Raw genomic sequence first — 21,016 nt, 5'->3', positions numbered from 1 at the left:
GTCGCTTTTTACTGCTGACTTGCACATTTTGACTGTTACTTAGTATTTTCAAAATTTTCCTGGTTTTCGAAATCCGGTTTTTGTTCTAAGTCACTGTTTACGTTGCTGATGTTCCTCACTGTCACACAGTCTCTGATACTGAAAACAACGAGAGAATTGAAATCTAGTAGTCCGAAGTATCCACTAGCTCTCTAACATTTTTAACGGTTGTCCCCGTTCGTATGTATCGTTAAAATGAATTTAACGATTGTTTATCTATACTGTTACTTAGTATATGATATAAATTGTATTCACAAACAATTCGGAATTCCAGTACAAGTTTCGAAATATTTCACGTTTTATGAGGTGTGAATCATTCATAGATGATAAATTTCCGTGTACCCAAATAGTATTTGACAATGTTATGTAGTCATTGATTGACGAATATTCACTGGTTATTGGTATTTTTATATAGTACAAAACACAGCGATTTCTCGTATACAGTCTGTCAATGCACTGCGGAAAAAAGTATGAGTGACTATGTTGTTAGATTAGCAGTAGATGAAAATGCATAATGATATTTATGGAACACAACTGAAACAAGGCTTCCGCCGAGTGTTTACATTTTACTATTTCGTTGTTATTTTATTTCAAACAAAATTTGTAGTTATTTCCTTTTAGTTTTAAATTTTAATATGTTGTTTACTTAATTTTATTGTTTGCGAAAGGAAATCAGAAAATTTTGATATCAGGACAAGAACTTTATCATTGAGTTGAAATTTCAGTAGTTAACATTGTCGAACTTTAAGCGATCAACAGTGATCTATGATACTGCTCACAATTTTTGCAACCAGAACCTTGTTGACTTCAGTAACCACTGATCATCAAAATAATAATTAACCTGTAGATTTCAATTGATCATTGGAAGTAAGTTAGGTCATATATGAAGAAAAAGGATAGTTACCCACATAGTACAGCTGCGTATTAGGACTGTAACTTCAATCGATGAAGTTTGGAAAATAATAATCACATATGTATGATCTAGTGGATTAGCAGTAACATAAGTACTTTGGGTTTCAAAAGATGTTAAATATGCCAATCAGCGACAACAAGTAGACGTACTTATGGACGTTACAAGATAATAAGACATCTTGTATCGACTCTTGGTAGTTTCCGACTTCACGGTAAGTAATAGATAATAATTTAATGCGATTAACTGCAGCACATCCTGATAATCATAGTTGTATAACAATTTATACAAAATTGTAGTTTCCAGTGACAACAATGAATTTTGTTCAGAAGTAGCTTTTGTTTCTAAACTTATTTGATAATGTTATGAGGATATCAGCTTGACGATTGTAATGTTTTCAGATAGCCTTCATATTAACCACTTAAACAGAAATATTCTCATTAAAAAATTATTTGAACCAAAATCTTACGGTTGCTGGGGAACAAATGAAAACAATTATAAGATTTCAACATCTATTTACTTGAAAATACTGAGATAACTTTTTTTCTCTCTAAAAATGTAGTTTGTTGAATGAAAAATGAACAAAAAAAATTATAAGCTTCTATACTAGTTTCTAAAAAACAGATTGCATCCTTCAAGGCGTGTTGTTAACTGATTCAAAGGTATAGATTGTAATGGTGAATCATTTGGATTAATTTTAAACAACCATTCTAAACTTGATTCGATATCAATCGATAGTGTATACTGTTGCTGTTGTGTTGTGATGGGTTTCCCACTTTTTGGTCTTACATTCAATGTGACAGCAGTGGATGGAGCTATGCATTCGATTGCATGCTTTACTTGAACTGATGTTACGTTGTTGGATTGTACTCCATCTGATCTGCTTGTTTTTTTCACCAGATTAAAATAAACATGAAATGATAAATAACCATTTATAGTAAATTTGAAGATGGTTAAAGTATTGTACATGAAAATTTCCCACTTTTCGTCATATGTGAATAATTTCGAAAGTCTTGGTCATTTTCAAATATTTATACTTCAAACTGATACAAGACATAAAGACAAAGAAGTCTCAACTGCTTAGTCTGAATCACGAACTATATAGCATTTCGAAAGACCTATCTTTACATAGATAAATACCAAATTTGCAGGTCTGACACTGCTTATCTTCACACTGCAAAATAAAAACCCAGTAAATATTGTTGACAGATTTCCCAATGGTCCATTCACACTAATATTGAACATAGCTGTGTGGCGCATATATATTTGGTGCGCCCTTGTACCAATATTTGTGTTCAAATAAATGAACATAGCTTACTAATTGTTTAAGTGTGAGAAATTGCCATTTATACTCAGTCAGCTACAACGTTCGACCAGGCACGTATATGCATTTGTCCAAGTTGCCATAACTCATTAGCACAACAAGATGAACACCGAATTCATAGTAGTTAACTCAATGGTGGTAATATATAAAAGAACGATTGCATGTAAGAATATAGTACATAAATTCATGTTATTCTGAATAGTTTTGTCTCCCAGAACAGCTTAGGTAGCTTTTTATTTCGTTAGTTATTTTTGCGGGATTATATTTAAAGTTTTCCCAGATTCTTCAGCTCCACAGATCCCCATCTTTCTCATTCTTATGATTTGTCAATGTTTTAGTAACGTCCTACCAAATATAATGTAAATTTGCTGTTGTGTGGTGATTATAAGCTTATTTATTCTTCTGTAGCATTTAAAACAAATGTTCACACAATTTACGTACATACATTCATACATTTACTATTCTTCACTTGACTCTTTAGTAACAGAATATTTTGAGTACCAGTTATTTATAGTCATGCATTACAGAAACATATCACTTTTTATCGTTTGGTATTCAACATAAAAATGGAGTCCTGTCTGTTCTGAATAATATGCATTTTATGATAAGGTTGCTATTTCTGGTGAGATTTTCGGCGTTAATGCTTTCAGTAATCTATACATTCTTTGTAAACCGAAAATTTCTAATTTTCATGTATGGATCTATGTTATTCTACGTGACATTCATTTGATTGGCTTTTCCAGTGATTTATTTTTCGACTCTGCTCTTCACACTGAATCGTTTCTACATGATCCCTATTAGGATAGAAATAATTAGTAGTAAATATAGTTTTTGCTATATCCCAATTTTTAGAAAAAATATATTTCAGAGCATTTACTCTAATGAAGTGGCTTACATTAAGTCGCGAAACGTCAGGAATACAATTGTTCTGCTCATTTGGATATAACAAAGATTATATTTATTGCTAATTTTCTATCCTATGCCCAATTTATTTGAAACTATCAAGTCCAATCTTGGCAATAATATCTACAAACTCATTGATAGAAATAATTGTTAGGGCATAACAATCTTGCAGTCATACTGTACTTGCTTTCAGGATAACGAAAAATATTTCAGTGGAACCATCAGTTCAAGCGTTACTCGATCAGACAAACAATATGAAGAAAACTATAGCTAAGAAAATCATTTGTCGTGCTTGTTGGGATGATATAATCTCTTACTTTAACTTCTGAAGTTCGGTGACAATTCCATTGACAAATGTTGCTTTTAAGTGTTTATATATTGAAATTAATTCTTTTAAGAATGGATTGAAGTCTTCATCATGTACCTATTTAAAAAACAAAGGAAACAAAATCAAATATGGAGATATTGCAATAATAATGCATTTGTATGATATCCAAATGAGTAGAAAATAGTATTTATTATGTTTCGTGACTTAATTTGATTTATTTCTTCAAACTAAATAAATGACCAAAATAAAATAAATAGTGCAGACGAACAAGCTTTCAACACTGGAGAAATATCTAGGGAGGTTTGTTTAACTTGGTAATTTCACTACAAGTACCATATTTTGTACCACACTACAGTATTTCAAAACACCAGTTTAATTGTTTCCTGATCTACATTATACAGAGGAAAAACCTGAGTTGAAATGTTTGTAATTCTTTTAAAGTAGTTGAAACTAAATACAATAGACTTCAGAGTTGTTCTATGTACCATGCTGTTCGTAATGAAATTTGACTATGTAGAATGTTCATTGATTGTACAGCGTTTAATATAATTTAGCTTCTGCTTCATAGTACTTACAGTTTTGTAACTCCACCAACTGGATTCATTGTTCACAATCGTCAAATAATTCCTTAAATGTAGTAATCGCTAATATCTATTAAATTATCTTTATACACCACAAAACTCATTTTACAGTCATCTAGTGATCTAGATGGCATAGTCTATGTATAATGACAACGAAAGGGATTGGATTGTTTTCAAGAGCATGACCGATTTGTATCAGTTGTATTCAAACGCGACATTCACATTAGTTTTGAAAATATTTCTCACCAATGATCATTGCAAGAATTGTAATAAGATGACAAGTTCTCAGTATCCAGTAAATATAATAGTGATATCAGATAATATGAGCTGGGTGGTCAGACTATGAGGCTTTAGTTTTCGTTTTGGACAACACCATGAACACTTACTCAAGCTGAGATAATGTAACACCATAGCATCCACGCGAGTCTACCTTATTCCATAAGTGGAAACTGCATTGAAGAACTTCTCTTAATATCGCACTTTTGAGAAACTAGCAATAAAACCTATCGTTGATTTAAGCTGACTGAAATGCTTGTATCGTTTGAATTATATCACAAAAAACAGCATGAAGATATTATCAAGATAAGCTTAAAATTGTTGGTACTCTTACATTGTAGGTTTAAATAAACACGTAATTTTTAGTTCAATATGTAAAGGCAAAGGTTTCACATGAAATGTAATTCTGATCATTAAAACGTATTGAGCGTGATTAATAGCACTTTTTAAAAATACTTGGATCTAACACTTGGTCATCAAAACTGCAGGGTGTGGTAGAAGTATGCACTAGACCAAGTTGTCACTGCTTCCCATCAGAATGAATTGATGATAAGATGACGAAAAATAGTGAAGGGTGAAACAATAATATGAATTTTGGATGGAAAGTTAAGAACTTAAAGGGGTCCAGTAAATCCAAAAAATAGATGGTATTAAACAATACTAAGCAGTGGGTTTTGAAGTGCTTTTGAATAATGTTGCTTTAAGTCTTTAATCTCAGATTACGATTCAGTCAGTCAGTAACAACGTAGAACTTCGTACGTACCTACATCAGTTCGATTTGTCACACCACATTAGCACAGAGATGCAGTGGTCGATTCAAATCCCGTAGTGCTAGATGTAGTAAAATTATAAGCTGTAATCAGGAAAATTAGGATTTGAAGATGTTATTCAAGGAGTATAATGCAGTGGAATAAGTTTGGAAAGAGAAAAAAAAGGGACATGAAGAAGTCAGAAGATTAGAATTAGGGAGAACACAAAGAGTGGATGCACCTGCGCCATTGCAAACGATTTTGAGCCATGTCATTCAAGGTCTCTAACCAGGTAGTCTACACCTACCTACATGACTCAGTCAACTTGTCAGTGACTTCATGGACTTGTGTCATGTTTTCGTCTGGCCTCCCCTAGCTTTCTTCCAATCTACTCCTATACCACTGAACATAGCACGTCGAGGTAGTCGGTGGTTGGGCATACGTAACACGTGTCCCAGCCATCTCAACTGGTGAAGTTTCACTACTTCAATTGATTTGCCATCCTTACCTAGTACTCGTTTCCTAACAACTGTGTTACTTACTCCATGGTCCCAGCATATACGAGCAATGTTTCGAAGATACCTATAATCAAATACAAGTAACCTACGAATATCCTCTACTCTTACCGACCCTGTTTCACTATCATAAAGCAGAACGGAAAGAACTGCTGCGCAGTAAACGCGTCCTTTGGTTGATAGACAGATATCTCGCCTACGCCATAAATGAGGCAAGTTGGCGAAAGCTAGTCGAGCCTTCTGTATCCGTGCTGAGATTTCGTCACACACCAAACCACAATGGCTGATGAGACTTCCAAGATAAGTGAAGCGGTCGACACACTCAACTACTTCACTCCCTATCACTAGTTCGGGTGTCGATGTAACCCAATCCTGAAGCGACATTTTGCATTTCGAGGGAGAGAATCGCATCCCGAACATGCTTGCATTGTTGCTTAGAGTAGTCAGAAGACTCTGCATTTTGTCAGCGTCTTCACCAAATAAAACTATGTCATCTGCATATTCTAAGTCAACATGTGAACCTCCCGGCAGAAGTTCGATCCCTGGAAATTAAGATGAGAGTGTTATCTCTAAAAGTACGTCGACGACAAAGTTGAACAAGAATGGGGAGAGTGGACAGCCCTGACGAACACCACTTGAGGTAATCGATTCTGATGACAGTTCGCCATAAGCTCTCACTCTACCAGTTGTGTTCGAGTAGAGAGCCTTTACAAGGTTAATGTACTTCTTTGGTACTCTCTTCAATGACAAACACTGCCATAGAACCTCACGATCAACAGAGTCGAATGCCGCCTTAAGGTCGAGAAATACTACCATTGTAGGGCGTCAGAATATGTGTCAGTGTTCTAGAACTTGACGTAGGGTGAATATCTGATCTATACAGCCACGTCCAGGTCGAAAACCAGCTTGATTTTCTCTAATCTGCTCTTCACGAGCTTTGGTTAGGCGTCGATTATGTCTCTGATTTCAACTACGATCCTTACGTTACACAACATGGTTCACACCGAATATTAGGATATTGCTACGCCTTGGCCTGATCGACTATAGATTTTTCCAAATCTACTACTGTACTACCGGATATGGTAAACGGGTGTCCACACTGATTTGGCGATTGTAACACTTTCTATTCAACACAGTCAATGAAGGTTCATAGCTTTATCAACCGATTCTCTAGCTATACTACTCACCCCACATCTAACCTAAGGAATTCATTATTATAAGGAACTAGTATTTTTCGATAAGTGATGAAACAAAATACAAATCGTGTTTACTGCAGTGATGGGAAAAAACCATAATATAATTAACGGGTCATCAAAAAGAATATGTAATGAAACGCCTAAAAGCATAAGGTGTAAATATTAACATTTATTATTATTCATCTCTTAGTATAAAAGTAATTTATGAATTGAGAGTCTAGTAGATTATATTCTGTAGCAAGTACTTCATTATGAATAAAGGCATTCTTTCACTCAATTATCAACACATGTTAAGTCTACAAAGTTCCAAGTAACTCCTTATATAATACTATTAATTAGGATCATTTACAATAAAACTTGTTTATAATCTCTAACCCCTCAATTAAACAATAAATGGTTCAGAATAACAGTTATTCTAAACAAAACAACCTACATTATCGAATAATTTATTAAAATCAAGCATATTCTGTAAATTAGTCTGTATATTGTCATTATCTTTGCTTTCGCCTTCATCCATATTTGTTAACGATTTTGGAGATGAGTCTTTTATTTGTAAACTTGCATACTCTTCAGCTGATTCAATTATGATATTTAAGTTGTTTAAATCTTGCTGACTGAATATATTTAATAGCGCTTCATGTAAAGTTTGTTTTAAGATTACTTTTTGTTTTTCTTCAGAGTTTTCAGTAGTCGGCATTATGACTATTAATGATAATAACAAAGAAAAAACAAATTATTAAATCGAGTTGATTATACCACCCAGTCCAATAAACTCGCTAGTTGAGGTCATAAAAGTTTTATTAAAAAAAATTTAGGGTCCCTTCAGAATAATTCCAATATACTCGTTCCACTAGTGTCCCTTGGGATTTAGCAAACATTAGGCTGTTCAGATGCTTTGTTGTTTCATGTTTTGCTAGAATCGCATAGATAGACGATTCTCCAAAACTCAGTCGATCAATCATTATCTAGATGCTGCGTAGTTAATCATGAATCATAAGATGTTTTCATAAGTACAGGAGGTGACTAGTCGTTCTAGACTTGCGTCAACCGAACAGTCTTTATTACTTCCAATGACGAGCTTACTGTGAAAAGATCGATTTTTTTCGGTGGACTGTCTTCATAAACAAGTGTCGATACTTCGCGAATTCTCTGAGTTCTTCGTTTATTTCATGTATTTTGTGTATTTATTGAATAGACCAATTATTTTCTCTTTGTTGGCGTCTGACTTTTCATTTATCACTTACCTGAACTATTATTACTGCTATCAATAAATATTAGTATTTGTTCTTTAATAAATAGTATCCATGATTCCAAGTGCCAATGACATTCTTCATCCATCTAAAGATGAAAAACAGTATTATGAAAACTAACTTGTTGGTTTATCTAGGTCTTTTTATCGTAATTCTGTAAATTATGCAAAATGATATCTTTGAAAGATTTAGACGATAGAGCATGAAGTCAGTCATAATGAGGAGTAGATTCTTAGGATTTATCCATCTGTATATTTCGAAAATTCTTCAATCTTATGCTGTGGGTGTATTTCCATCATTTGTTTTGTATTCTTCGTGTCATTTTTTTAGTATCTGATCAATTTTAATGTCATCATTTTGACTGTTTCTTCACTTCACTCTATGTTGATGTTGTTTCTCTGTTATAATGAAAAGTTTGGGTATTTAAACCTACATTAAACTAGTTTCAGATCCATTTATCTCTTTCCGTTTGTTTGTTAGTCATTTGTTAGGAAATGAAGAGAATAACAAGAGAGAACAAACTGAAAATATACAAGGTCGTCTGGATGTTTAGTATAAATTTTAAAAACTATTTGATATGAATCTTGAACAGAGTAAATATAAATGAATCAGTTGTTTCTAAACAGGAATCTAGGAAATAAAATAGTCAAATCAATTGATCATTTCAATTAACCTCCAAGATAATTCAGTATATATGAATTATTTGATAACGAATTTTGACCATGATTTCAGATGGATCGACCATCAATCTATACTCTTACTTATTGTATTTATTTAATCTATTTAATTGTTATCATTGTCCTAAATACTACCGTATTAGGTTTAATGTTTTTAAATATATTCATATCAATATTATTGTATATTCGAGTAAAGCCTGATAAAGATTTAATCGAAAACAATATCACCCGCTTATATATTCCGAGAAATACTGATTGTTCTAGATGCGAAAAAGAAGAAAAAGAAACTTAGTAAAGAGTTCTTTTTCCGGGTGAATTCATACTCGAAACTTTACAATCACAAATATCTACCTTCTAAAAAATTATAATATCAAACTTGACTGTCGAATGGATCATTTAAGTTTTTATTGATTTCAATCCTTCACGTGTTTAGAAATAAAATTTCCTTTTTAGCATCGTTCATAAATTCAGTGACCAACTGTTATAAAACTATCCTACCAGTGTTAGCCAAAAGTTTTTGTTAAATAACATGTTTGTTAGCAATAATCATGTTAACAATAATAATCGTATCAGTGAAGTAAAATATTCAGAAATGCCATTTTTATTACGAAACTGAAAATGTATTTTTAAGATCTTGAATATTCATCAGGAAAACAGATAAATATTGATGATTCTCAAGGACGGCTGGACAACATGATTAAGTAAACTGTTGAAGTTGAAATAACATTTCATCAGAAAGAGCATGGAAACGAAAATAACTCAACTGGGTCACAAGGTCAATAGAGAGAGAGATAGGAGAAGGTATAACTGAAGATTATGAACAGGGTGGAAGTGGTTGAATAAGCTTCCTTTTATACTTAATTTTGACTTTTCTAGGTACCTTATGAAGGCTTCTGAATTGCTAAGGAGACAGTAACTCGGTGTTATTGAAAAACTTTCTGTTTGCATTGTAGGAGACTTTAAACATCAGATATATTTTAACTGAATGAATTATGCTCACAAAGTGCTTGATTATGGAGCTTTTTATGAATTTCAGCTTAACTCTTTTCAATCAAGCTGGTTAATATACTTGAAATATCTTATCACGTTATTCAGTCGTTGTAGAGAATATCAATCTTTATCTGATTTCTTGGTAAATATTCAAGATCTTAACAAATGCATTTTCAGTTTTCATAATAAAAATGACATTTCTGAGTATTTTACTTCTCTGATACTATTTTCATTAAATTATTTTTAACATGAATATTGCTAACAAACATATTACTTAGTATTTTGGAAAAAACCGTATATAAGTAAATACTTTAATAATAACTTTGCTGAAACACAAACCCTTCACTGAACCATACATTCTTGGAATTTATACCCTAACCCTTATATAAACCATGAAATATTCCTTTAGAATTTCTTAATCAAACTATTGATACATAATTTCAGATATCGATTAAAATGTTTTCAGTAGTTGGCTAGCATCAATAGTACTGTGATATCTGAGTTTAAAAATATTTCAGCAAACAGGTTATTAAAATGTTTCTTTTAAGTGTATGGTCTAAAATAATTTAAAGTTTTTAGTCTTTTACAAGTTTTACTAGTCTTGACTGAATTTATGTATATTAAATAAAGTATAACTATCAGTTGTTAAATCTGACTGGTTTGTTTTATAATGAAATAGTTTCTTACGACAGAATTATGTAATAATATTTAGATATATAACATTAACTTGATAAAGATATGTTTTTTGAAAAAACGGGATTTATAGGTGAGCACGCTTTCCCCTTAATTCTTCAAAAATGAGATTTTGTGACAGGTTGAGTGTTAGAATGATCAGAACTTTCTTGAGTATTTTACGGATTGCTATTTCTATTTCTATTGTATATTCATTAAATGATTGAATTACTATTTTTCCATTCTCCTTTTATTGTAAACACCTATTGTTGCACCTATTGTCTGTGGTTATACTCGTTATTGTTTGATGGTTATTGTTAACTAATCATGTATTGTTTGCTCCGTTCACTGCCACATATGGTTTGATTGTGCGCAAAGGATGATTTTTTATTTGAATTTCGTTGAGGTCTGAAAATTCATATATATAAACTGATGAATATTCGAGCTAAAAACACTGGGTGTTTGATATATAGTTAAGGAAGCTTGTGGAACGGTAGAAGTTATGATAACCTCGATCTCAACTGAACGTTAATTGTGTCAATTCGAATGTTTCGTTTACCAAAGTCAATGATTCCATGATGTAAACGAAATACCATTCACGTGGTTTATAAATGTAATAAGATTCTTGTTAGCAAATGTTCTCTATGCATACTGATCGCTCTGTAATTATAATACATTCAATATGAATTATGAAAACGACACAAAGAAAAAAAACCCATCTGATTAGATGATCATTAACGTCTATGAAAATTATTGTTAAATTGAAAAAAAATAATAAAAGAAATGAAATTCAATGACAATTATTTCTACTATTGATCATTTTATCTTACCTTATTTTCAATAATCATTCTTAATTCATTAAGTTTATAATTATTATTTTCTTTGATTAACATTTCATAAAAACCATATACCCATTCAATACGTATTTGTTCAATACCATAAATTTGTTTAAAGAAATTACATAGAAATTCATCAAATGGTTTTGATACATTTTGAACAATTGTCGGTAATTTTGATTGAATTTTCATCTATATTTTATTGTAAAAATGAAATATAATAGTAAATGGAAAAAAACTTTGTTTTTTCTTTTTCCTTTTCAATCATTTAGTCAATCATAATAAGTGTGGAAATTAACAAGATGAAAATGGATTATTATTGTTCTTTAATTACATAAGGGAATAAACCAAGAATTTAAATAATGATATAAAGGAATGTAACGTAATAGTGTTAATTTATAGATTTATAAAATAATGTTTTAGTTACTCAAAGGTAGTCATATTTTTAAACGAAGATAATTTACCATGAGTTAAAAGTTAAAAACAGTTTTACTTAAACATCAATACTGGAATTTAGTTATACTCAGATAACAATTCTCAATTAGGAAAAAAACACATTTTCTGCTTTCTAGTGTTAGCCATGACCTAACTAGACTAAAATTCACTGAACAATTTATTGTTTAGTATGAAACATACTGAAATAAACATCTTTAAAGTCTATTTTTTTATAATTATGTAAAACGTTTAAGTTTCTTGACTAACAATTCATAACCAAATTAAATATTTACAACTATATTATTTAATCATTTCGTGTTGTTTTAATTGTGTCTTCCCATGGTTATTTAGGGCTGCAATTGATCAGTGTCATTGAGGCAATTCGCACAGAATGCACATATTCCAACATGAGACTGATCAATTGCAGTCCTAAATAACAATAGGAAAATACAAGTAAACAATACCAAATGAATTTAAACTTCACTACATTGCATAAGCAGGTGGCTATCAGGACTCAGTAGCTAAATGGGTAACGTAATGGCGTTCGAAGCGTACGGTACTGGGTGGACATCAACTGTGGGATGCAGGTACATTCAGCTGACGAGTCCCAAATAGGACTAAACGTGCGTCCTGGATTCTACTGCTAGCCACTATTCATCTTTGCTTACATTATTTATGCTTCTTACTAATAAATGTAACTCACTGTAAGGCAGAGACTGCCCGAAATCCTTATCACTAATCATTCAATTAATCTTATCTATTATAAAGGCCATAATCTTAATAGTCACAACTATTGTTTGAGTGCATTTATTTATAAATTACTTAGATTAGCTAATTTAAAATATAACATAACTAATCACTGTGAAAATAATCACTATCTAAACGGAATGATTTAAACAAAATTTAGATCATTTCATGATTTAAACTAAATAAGATTTGGTCACATCATATAATATATAGGTCAGCCATGTGGTCAACTAATGTACATGAAAATAATAAAATGATAAAAAAACAATCAAAACAAAGAGAAGAAAGAAGAAAAGTTAACTTCATAATAAAATATTTCATCAGATTATGTAATGGAGTGTTATATAAAAAGTTTTGAATAATTTAGAATATAATAATTTTTCATATTTCCCATCATCAGTATGTTAAAGATAAATCTCTAGAAATATTCTCCTTTTTTTGCAAGATTTGACTGAAAACATTATCAACTATATCTATGGTTATATATTATTGATTCGAACATTAAAATAAAAGTATTACATTAAATAGAATAGGCTAGAATTGTTAGATTAAGCAATAAATATTTATTAATATAATCATAAAAATGTGAAGATGAACAGCCAATACTGAATAAATCGATTATTCATTTAGTCAGAATTCATCACAACATATGTTTACTATAGGCTTCAAGTTATATGAATAAAAGTCTCTAAAATATGTGAATGAATGTAGAAAGAATTAACTGATCGTTTATTATTACCGAACTTCATTTTTATCTGATCTATAGTGCCAATGAAATCCTATCGACAAAGTTGTAATGTAATCAATTGTATAGATGATTTGATATTGGAATGATTAAACAGGAGGTAAATGTTTTTCTACCTTGTATTGTGATTCATCCCACCACGGGGTTTCAATAATCGTTTTTGGATAGTTTATTTACTTATTCAACTAATCGGTCTATATCATGAAACCCTTTTTTCCGTCGTAATTTTAATTTAGTTAAAAGTGGAAGTAAAGGGTTGTATGTTGACTAGTCCATCGATCAGAAGTTCAATGTTTATTCAGCTTTGTATGGTATAATACACCAGGAAGTGTAATAATCATTGTTGTTGGTTTGCATTCTTCATTACCATAACACCTTAGTCGATCACGTCAGTAAATGTGTTTTATTATTATGTTAGGTAGCATTAAAAACAATTGAGACTAGTGATAATACCATAAAATGCTAAGATGTACAACATTAGTTCTGACTATTAATATTAATGTATCTAAAATAAAGTTTTAATGACAGTTACCTCTGATGTACTCAAAAATCTAGTTTCTAAGTGATCATCAAACACCTTAGACGTAATATTTGTATGTATAGCTACCTTTATATACAACGTAAGCTGAAGATTGAGTAATATTAAATAATTAAAAATGGAGTTTAAAGAAATCATGATTGGAAAATGAAAAAAATCAATGATTATCAATAGTTGAAATCATGAGTCAATTGAAGCTAGACCACGATGGAAAACCTGGAAGCATTGGACGACCGTTCCGTCTTAGTATGGAACTCCTCAGCGGTGCGCATTCACGATCCTGCCCCCCCCGCGAGATTCGACCCCAAAACCTTCAGTTTCGTGAGCGAGCGCTTAACATGTAGAACACTGAGTTGGCATCGAACGGTGTTAATGTCTAACTTCAACCAATCCACGATATTGCGCCGCCATCCACCATTGTATTCAGTGAGTTACTATCTTACCATAAACCTGGTTAAACTCCATTGGTCATAGGATCGTGGATGCGCACTCCTGAGGAGTTCCATACTAGGATGAAACGGACGTTCAGTGCTTCCAGGTTTTCCATGGTGGTCTAGCTTCAATCAACTCATGATTTCAATTATTGAAATTTTTAAAATCTCCACAAAATCATTAATGATTATCAATAGATTTATATTTCATTTCACTTTAGAATATATGCAATCTTTCAGATTTAAGTATCGTTCTCTAGATATTATAGACAACTTCCAACGTTTCCCATATTCATTTGGATTGAATTTTATTTTTTTGTTTTGAAAATGATATGAAACAGTAAAATAAGGTTATTTACAACTAAACTAATTGTATTATTATTTTATTATATATTAAATGATAATTAAAATTAAATTAGGGTATCAAATTATATTTCAATAATTGATATTGATTAACTAAATAAGAATGTGAAATTAAATAAATGTTTTAAATTTGTATGTACAACAAGTGATGATATGACAAAATATAAAGTACACATTTTTCAGATTTTTTTTCCATTAAAAAATAATCAAAATTATTATTACTATTATTGGTAACATTATTATTATTATTGTTCAATGACACAATGAGTTATTTTAATTAACTAAATGATCAATAAATTAAATAGATCGAGAATTTGTTTAATTTATAAAGTTTGATTTTTTAATGAGACCAAAGTTGTTAAATATATTAATTTAATCAAGTAATCATTTGGAAATATTATTCTTATTGTTTATTTATGATCTGATTATCTCAAGTACATTCAAATGTAATTTGATATATAATGAAATAATAATTCTATGTCATTTCTTTTTGTTGTTTATATTTTAAATATTTATTAATCATAAATATGTATTTTTGTTATAACTTAAATGAGTAGAAAAATTGTATTCCTTTCGTTTTGTAACTTAATGTAAGCCATTTTTTTTCAGAAAGACGCTTTACTCAATGTTCAATTCATTTGAAATCATTAAAACATTTATGAAGTCTGAATATGAGTATAATTTAATGTGTTTAACTAGTTAACAAAATGGGATAATAGTATGTTAACAGGAGGAATTAATAAAAATGGAAAAAAAACGATATTTAAGATTTAACATCAAATTAAAAAAAACTAGTGACATGTATGACGTAAAAGGCGTAGCAAAAATTACACTTGTAAACTACTCTAAATGGTTAAAATTATAACAAAATTTTTTTTTGTTATCGCAGAGTAAAAATTGTAGTGTTAAACGTATCAAATTGTTAAGTTTCTGAATTTAGATTGTTTCTTGTATGTAGATCAATTCAAACCAGGAATAATTTATTGGACCCTTAAAAACCTATTTACTTCCTTGTTAGAATTCGAAAAGATATGTTTTATAAACATTTCGATAAAATCATTAATTATCTCTTTTAAATATACAGACAAAATACCTGGAAAAGATTTAAAAAGTTTACGAAATAAGTAAATGCTGTGTACCTTTTGTAATATTAGTTTTTCTATGAACTTTTCATTTACGGTAACTATTTTCTAATTGACTAATGACGGACTAAATTTCTTAGCGGTTATTTTTGAAACTGTTTAAACTGGTTTCTATACTATAATTTTGCCGAAAAACTTAACTCAAATAATTAATTGCTAGACATAACAGTTTCAATCTGATGTCAATCGAAACTATTGATGATAGTCTCTAGTTATTGGATTCTAGAAAACAAATAAAAAAGATGAATGGACTTATTTATAAAATCTTGAAGATGTAAACGACTGGTTCTGTAGTATTAGCCTTTTCTTAAGTCATTGTATAATATTTGATTTCGATAGAATTAGAAAAAAATCGAGATATAACCGAGAAATAGTTGTTCGAATCAAATTTCATAATGTTCTACAGATATAATTCTGATCTAACGATCAAAATGGATATTCATGCTTAAGGTGAATCAAATTTCAAAAGAGTTTGTGGCAGTGAATTTAGGATTATCATTAAAACAAATTTTCAGAATTTATTTATTGCATTAGATCACATGAAATAATCGAGAATAATTAGAATTATAGTGAGTACTTCACAAACTATTCAAATACAAAAAAATTAAATTAGTTTAAGTTATGAAAATTGAGTGGAAGAAGTTGTGTATACAAGAAGTACTGATTAATTTTCCTAATAGAAATGACTATGGGGCAATAAATATCACTGCTGACCTGCGTAAGAAAACGGGTTGAAAAGGATCGTTGAGATAGTAGATATTTTTTAATAATTATGTTGGAAAAACAGTGACTCTGGAAACATTCAACAGATTTCTCTACAAGTGTTAAATAAATGATAAGGACGTGTTAATTCTGACTTTATGACCCGTATGGGTTAAGTGGATTAGGACAGATCGCGACTGCTACTTTGCTTAGACACTCTGAAAGGCGCTCGATAAGGCTATCATTGGAACGCTCATTACTACATTTCTAGCTGATTTCTAAAACCTCAGACTATTTGTACATGTTTACTTGAACAATGGAGAAAAGGCCCAAAATATGAGAAAAAGCTTTACTTCAGGGTTAGTTCATGTGTTGAAAACTGAGGACATTTACAGAGTCTAGAACTTTCTGCAGACGTAGTGAATATGATAATAGTGTTGTGTGCTACCGATGTCGATGGGTATTAGTAGTATGCATCATCATTCGAAAGTGAAATGCCAGGTGGCGGAAAGTTAAGAAGATAGAAGAAAGGAGGACGTGAACAGGGAATGAATGCTATGGAAACGAAGGAACAATAAAGTCTGGGACAATTGATTGACATTTTGCCAAAGAAGTATTTACTATATGGTTCTCAGATTTTACTAAGATGTTCTGTAATTTTGTATTCAAATACATCTGATTGTCCCAACTTGTGTTTTCGTTCACTACAGTGTGAGTGATTATCAAACCAAAAATGTGACTCATGATCCCCCACTTTCCAGGTGTTTCAGAAAGCCTTTTGTTCAGTGATGACTGAATAAAACAAGTGATGTAGCCTTCTGGGCTTCTAGAGGCTTGGACGAAGGACTCTTCTATAGGGCTCTCGTGAATAGGAAATTAGGTTCCTAGAAAACTGGGAAAAGTAGTTTACCGCATAAAATTGACCGATTTGGTAGATAGTGGGTTTACACAGATTACTTCGAAGAAGATTTTAAGCAGAAAAACTGCCACTGATTTTTTGGACACGTCTACTGATATCACTGGGACTTGAATATAGATTATTTAAGTTAACCAGCTCATTTATAAATGTCTCATTTTATTTGCTCTCATTTCCCGTAATGCTAATGCAGAAATGGTATAACAACTGACTTAAAAGTATCTTTCCATTACCCAAATAATGTACTGTTTCAACATCCCATAGTTTATTCTCACTATGGATGTGCATCATACAATTATTTTTTTTATTGACCAAAGCTATGAACAACTGATTTCGAGAAATTAATCAAAATAAACACTTTTTAATCAATATGCTTAAACGTGAACTAATCTGAAAGACAAATGTAATGATCAAATCTATAAACATGAAGTGTATTATGACAATTCTTTTAACAGGCGAATGCCGTCTAATCAATTGTTATCGCTAATTTAAAATATCTGTAGCTGACAATGTGTAGCAGTGCATCAGGGGAAAGTGCATAGTGCTTTAGTGCCTTAGTGCATATAACAAAGTGATTTATCAATTATAGATCTATCCCTTTGTTAGCTTTATTTTTACCTGTGAAAATCGTCTCGATGCAAGTGATCGTCTTCGTTCTACAGAATGTTCCTTAAGATTAAAAATCAATATATGTAGAGATAGGATTTACTTAAAAATCAAAAGGGGCAATAATAAATTAATTTCTCTTATCGACCCACAAAAAAAGCATCAGAAATAGAACATACAAATTATTGCAATTACGTTCACTGACAAATGCTTAGTCGTGTTCAATGTTAATGTATTTTGTTCGGTTTTATGTACTGGCAAAATTTTTTCAATCAGTTTGGGATTTGGTTACTAAGTTTAGTGGCTCTGATTTCTCGTCGAACTTTGTTCAATATAATGTGTAGTTAAAAGTGTTATTTTTAAACATTTTCATTATTTATCAAAAGATTAAGTCGGTGTCGAAAGGACAGATTTCCTCAAAGTTGATAATATTGATAAAGTTCACTCTACTTAAGATTCTCCAATCTTATGTACTTCCTTCATGCATCAGGAGTTATTGATGTTCCTCAAAATGGTTATAAAAAATTAAGACTATGTAACATCATTAAGACCTTCCCTATAAGTTATGAAAGCTCATTTTCTCGAAATAAGTTTAAACAAAGCACTATTCTTAACGCAACTAAAGTAGATAACTTTGTACATCATTAAACCTTTTGAGGGTTGACGCGAATCAATATTTTAATATGTATAGACTATGAGAATAATTATTGTTGTAAGTTTTTGTATCTCCTTGTTATCTTGACATCAGAAACCATTTAAATGACACCAATCCCCATAAATTACCTTGGCTTTTAACACTGTTTATTTATAATTATTGTTATATCAACTTATTTTAATGTCTTTTCTGAAGAAACAAAAAGCTCTCTTGAAAAGTTAGATTTTTCAACCTTTTATAAATGCTTGGGTGTCATCGTTGAAGTTCCGCGACCACTTTTTATTTGCTGTCATGTTTCAACAATCTCCAGTTGTTCGTATTTTGAACTGTGAATTAGAAACTCTAACAAAATCCTACTGTAAATAAATATTGATTTATTATATTCAACAGTTGACCTTCCATAATTAACATGGTGTCAAACATAACAAGGCATTCATCATTTGAAAGAGTATTCACTAACTGAAAACTAAGCTGATTTATACATTTTCTATTGTACTTTACAAAATGCGTTAATATTTTGATATACCCATATCTGTATGTATTGATTTATTCATTAAACAAGTAATACTGTGATTTGGTTTATAAAACTGTAACAGATTATTAAATAATAAAAATACCAATAGGCTGTACACTATGCATAAACACTTAGTTAACATTATCAATATTTTATCCACACAGAAATTAAACAAACTGGTGGTATAGATTTACAATAAAAATGGTTTAAGTGAAACAGGAACTATTACCATAGATTAGTTAATAGCGTAACCAACTAAGCCGACAGAGAGATGCTGAGATTATGACGTATTGGACTATGGAACTTAATGTTTGTTAACAGTGTCTTAACAAAGAAGCTAATGTTTTATTATTTCACATTTTCATATCTATCTGAAGTGGTTATGTTTTCATTAGTGGTTGGTAGACTATACGATAGAAGAGTAAAATCCCTAATCAATTCTTAATTTAAATTTGGATTACATTAAATTCCTATTGTCCAGTCCGAACATAAGTAGGTGTCATTTTTTTCTCTGAAAATCCGATTTACACTAGGTCGCGAAATGTAAGGATTTTAATTTTGTGCTCATTGGGATATGATAAATATCGAATAATTTTAATTCCTATTAGGATTATTTTTATTTATTCTTACAAATAAATGAAAATTTACAACTACTAAGGTTATTTAACATGATTTATAAATTTTCATATATTTTGTATAAGTTTTTATTTGAGTAAAATCGAATCTTATCCATATAACTGTATAATATTGAATTTCTAAAGGCTATATATGGTCATCAATAGTCACTTGATGATCCATTACGAATGGTGCTTAATTCTTTATTCATTTTCTTAGTATTTTGCTTTTTATAATTTTCCTATTAACAATTCACGTCCATCTAATACATAAAATATTTACCTTCTTGTAAAGAAACAAAAAAAAAACTGGCTGAAATCGAGAATAGAAATAGGAATAAAAATAGTACGAATTAACAACCAGGAATTAATTAACTTACTCAGTTTTGATCTTCATATTTTTAAAAGTCAATAGTACTATTTGATTTCTATAAACATTATAAGATGGATGGGTTTAAAATCAATAACGCACTGGTTCGAACTCAAATGTTTTGATCACTGACTCATGATTGTTAAAATAAATCATTTACTTACCTTCAATGAATCTTTTTCATTCTTCCTAGCTTTCCAAAGTTCATGTGTCAATAATAAACAATCTCGAAGTTGTATTGATCTGGATATTATAACATCAGCTCCAGTCGTTTGTAAAAATGATGGAACAAAATTCAGTTCTTCCTAATAATAAGTAAAGAAATGTCAAAAAGGCACACACATATGCACAATTACAAAGGACATTTATACTAGCACTTACAGTTTAAACGATTAAAATTTATTAGAAATATTGAGGAAACAAAAGCGTTCCCCAAATTATTCCTAGATAATAAGCTTCCATCGAAATAGAATGACAAACTTTGATCAATAACAAAAAGAGAACTAAATCCGGGTTGGGCTATCTAATCAGTTAAACATTTAACACAAAAAAGCTTTCATTAACCCTGACAGAGCCTTAAATTATGAACGTGATGATCAGAAATCAGTTATGTTGTGTTTATAGCATCTGTAAGTACGAAGAACTCAAACGATTATCAGCACATATAGTCGCACAGATTTGATTTGAAGATTTTAAGCAAACTAATTCTTGTGATGTCGATAGAACATGGACTTGGTTAACACCAAAACGTGTGGGTTTGGATACATGCTGCACTAGTGCATGCTCCATTATTGTTATCACGAACCTACTATCAAAGGAGTTTATAGATCCTTCTGTGGTCATCTCAGTCCATCTAATATCGGGTACATTAAAGTTTCCTATTATCAAGCATCTGGTATTTGCACTCCAAAGATGAATGTACTCTAAACTAAAGTCATCAGCTAAGCAGATCGGGCTACGATAGATGACACCGAGCATAAATGTACTACATC

General features: G+C 30.8%; 1 protein-coding gene across 1 annotated transcript; it reads right to left on the bottom strand.

Moving 5' to 3' along the window:
- Positions 1–1,555: 1,555 nt before the first annotated feature.
- On the bottom strand, positions 1,556–20,389 carry TSNAXIP1_3 (Translin-associated factor X-interacting protein 1; the record flags this gene model as incomplete). Its single annotated transcript, XM_051219613.1, has 8 exons — positions 1,556–1,829; positions 3,494–3,600; positions 7,255–7,523; positions 8,066–8,159; positions 11,241–11,438; positions 17,884–17,934; positions 20,189–20,329; positions 20,381–20,389. 8 exons carry the CDS (start codon positions 20,387–20,389, stop codon positions 1,556–1,558), a joined length of 1,143 nt encoding a protein of 380 aa, XP_051064168.1.
- Between the last annotated feature and the right edge of the window lie 627 nt (positions 20,390–21,016).

The sequence above is a fragment of the Schistosoma haematobium genome (assembly GCF_000699445.3).
Source record: "Schistosoma haematobium chromosome Unknown HiC_scaffold_9, whole genome shotgun sequence".
Taxonomy (NCBI): domain Eukaryota; kingdom Metazoa; phylum Platyhelminthes; class Trematoda; order Strigeidida; family Schistosomatidae; genus Schistosoma; species Schistosoma haematobium.
This window is presented reverse-complemented; position numbering and strand designations above follow the sequence as displayed.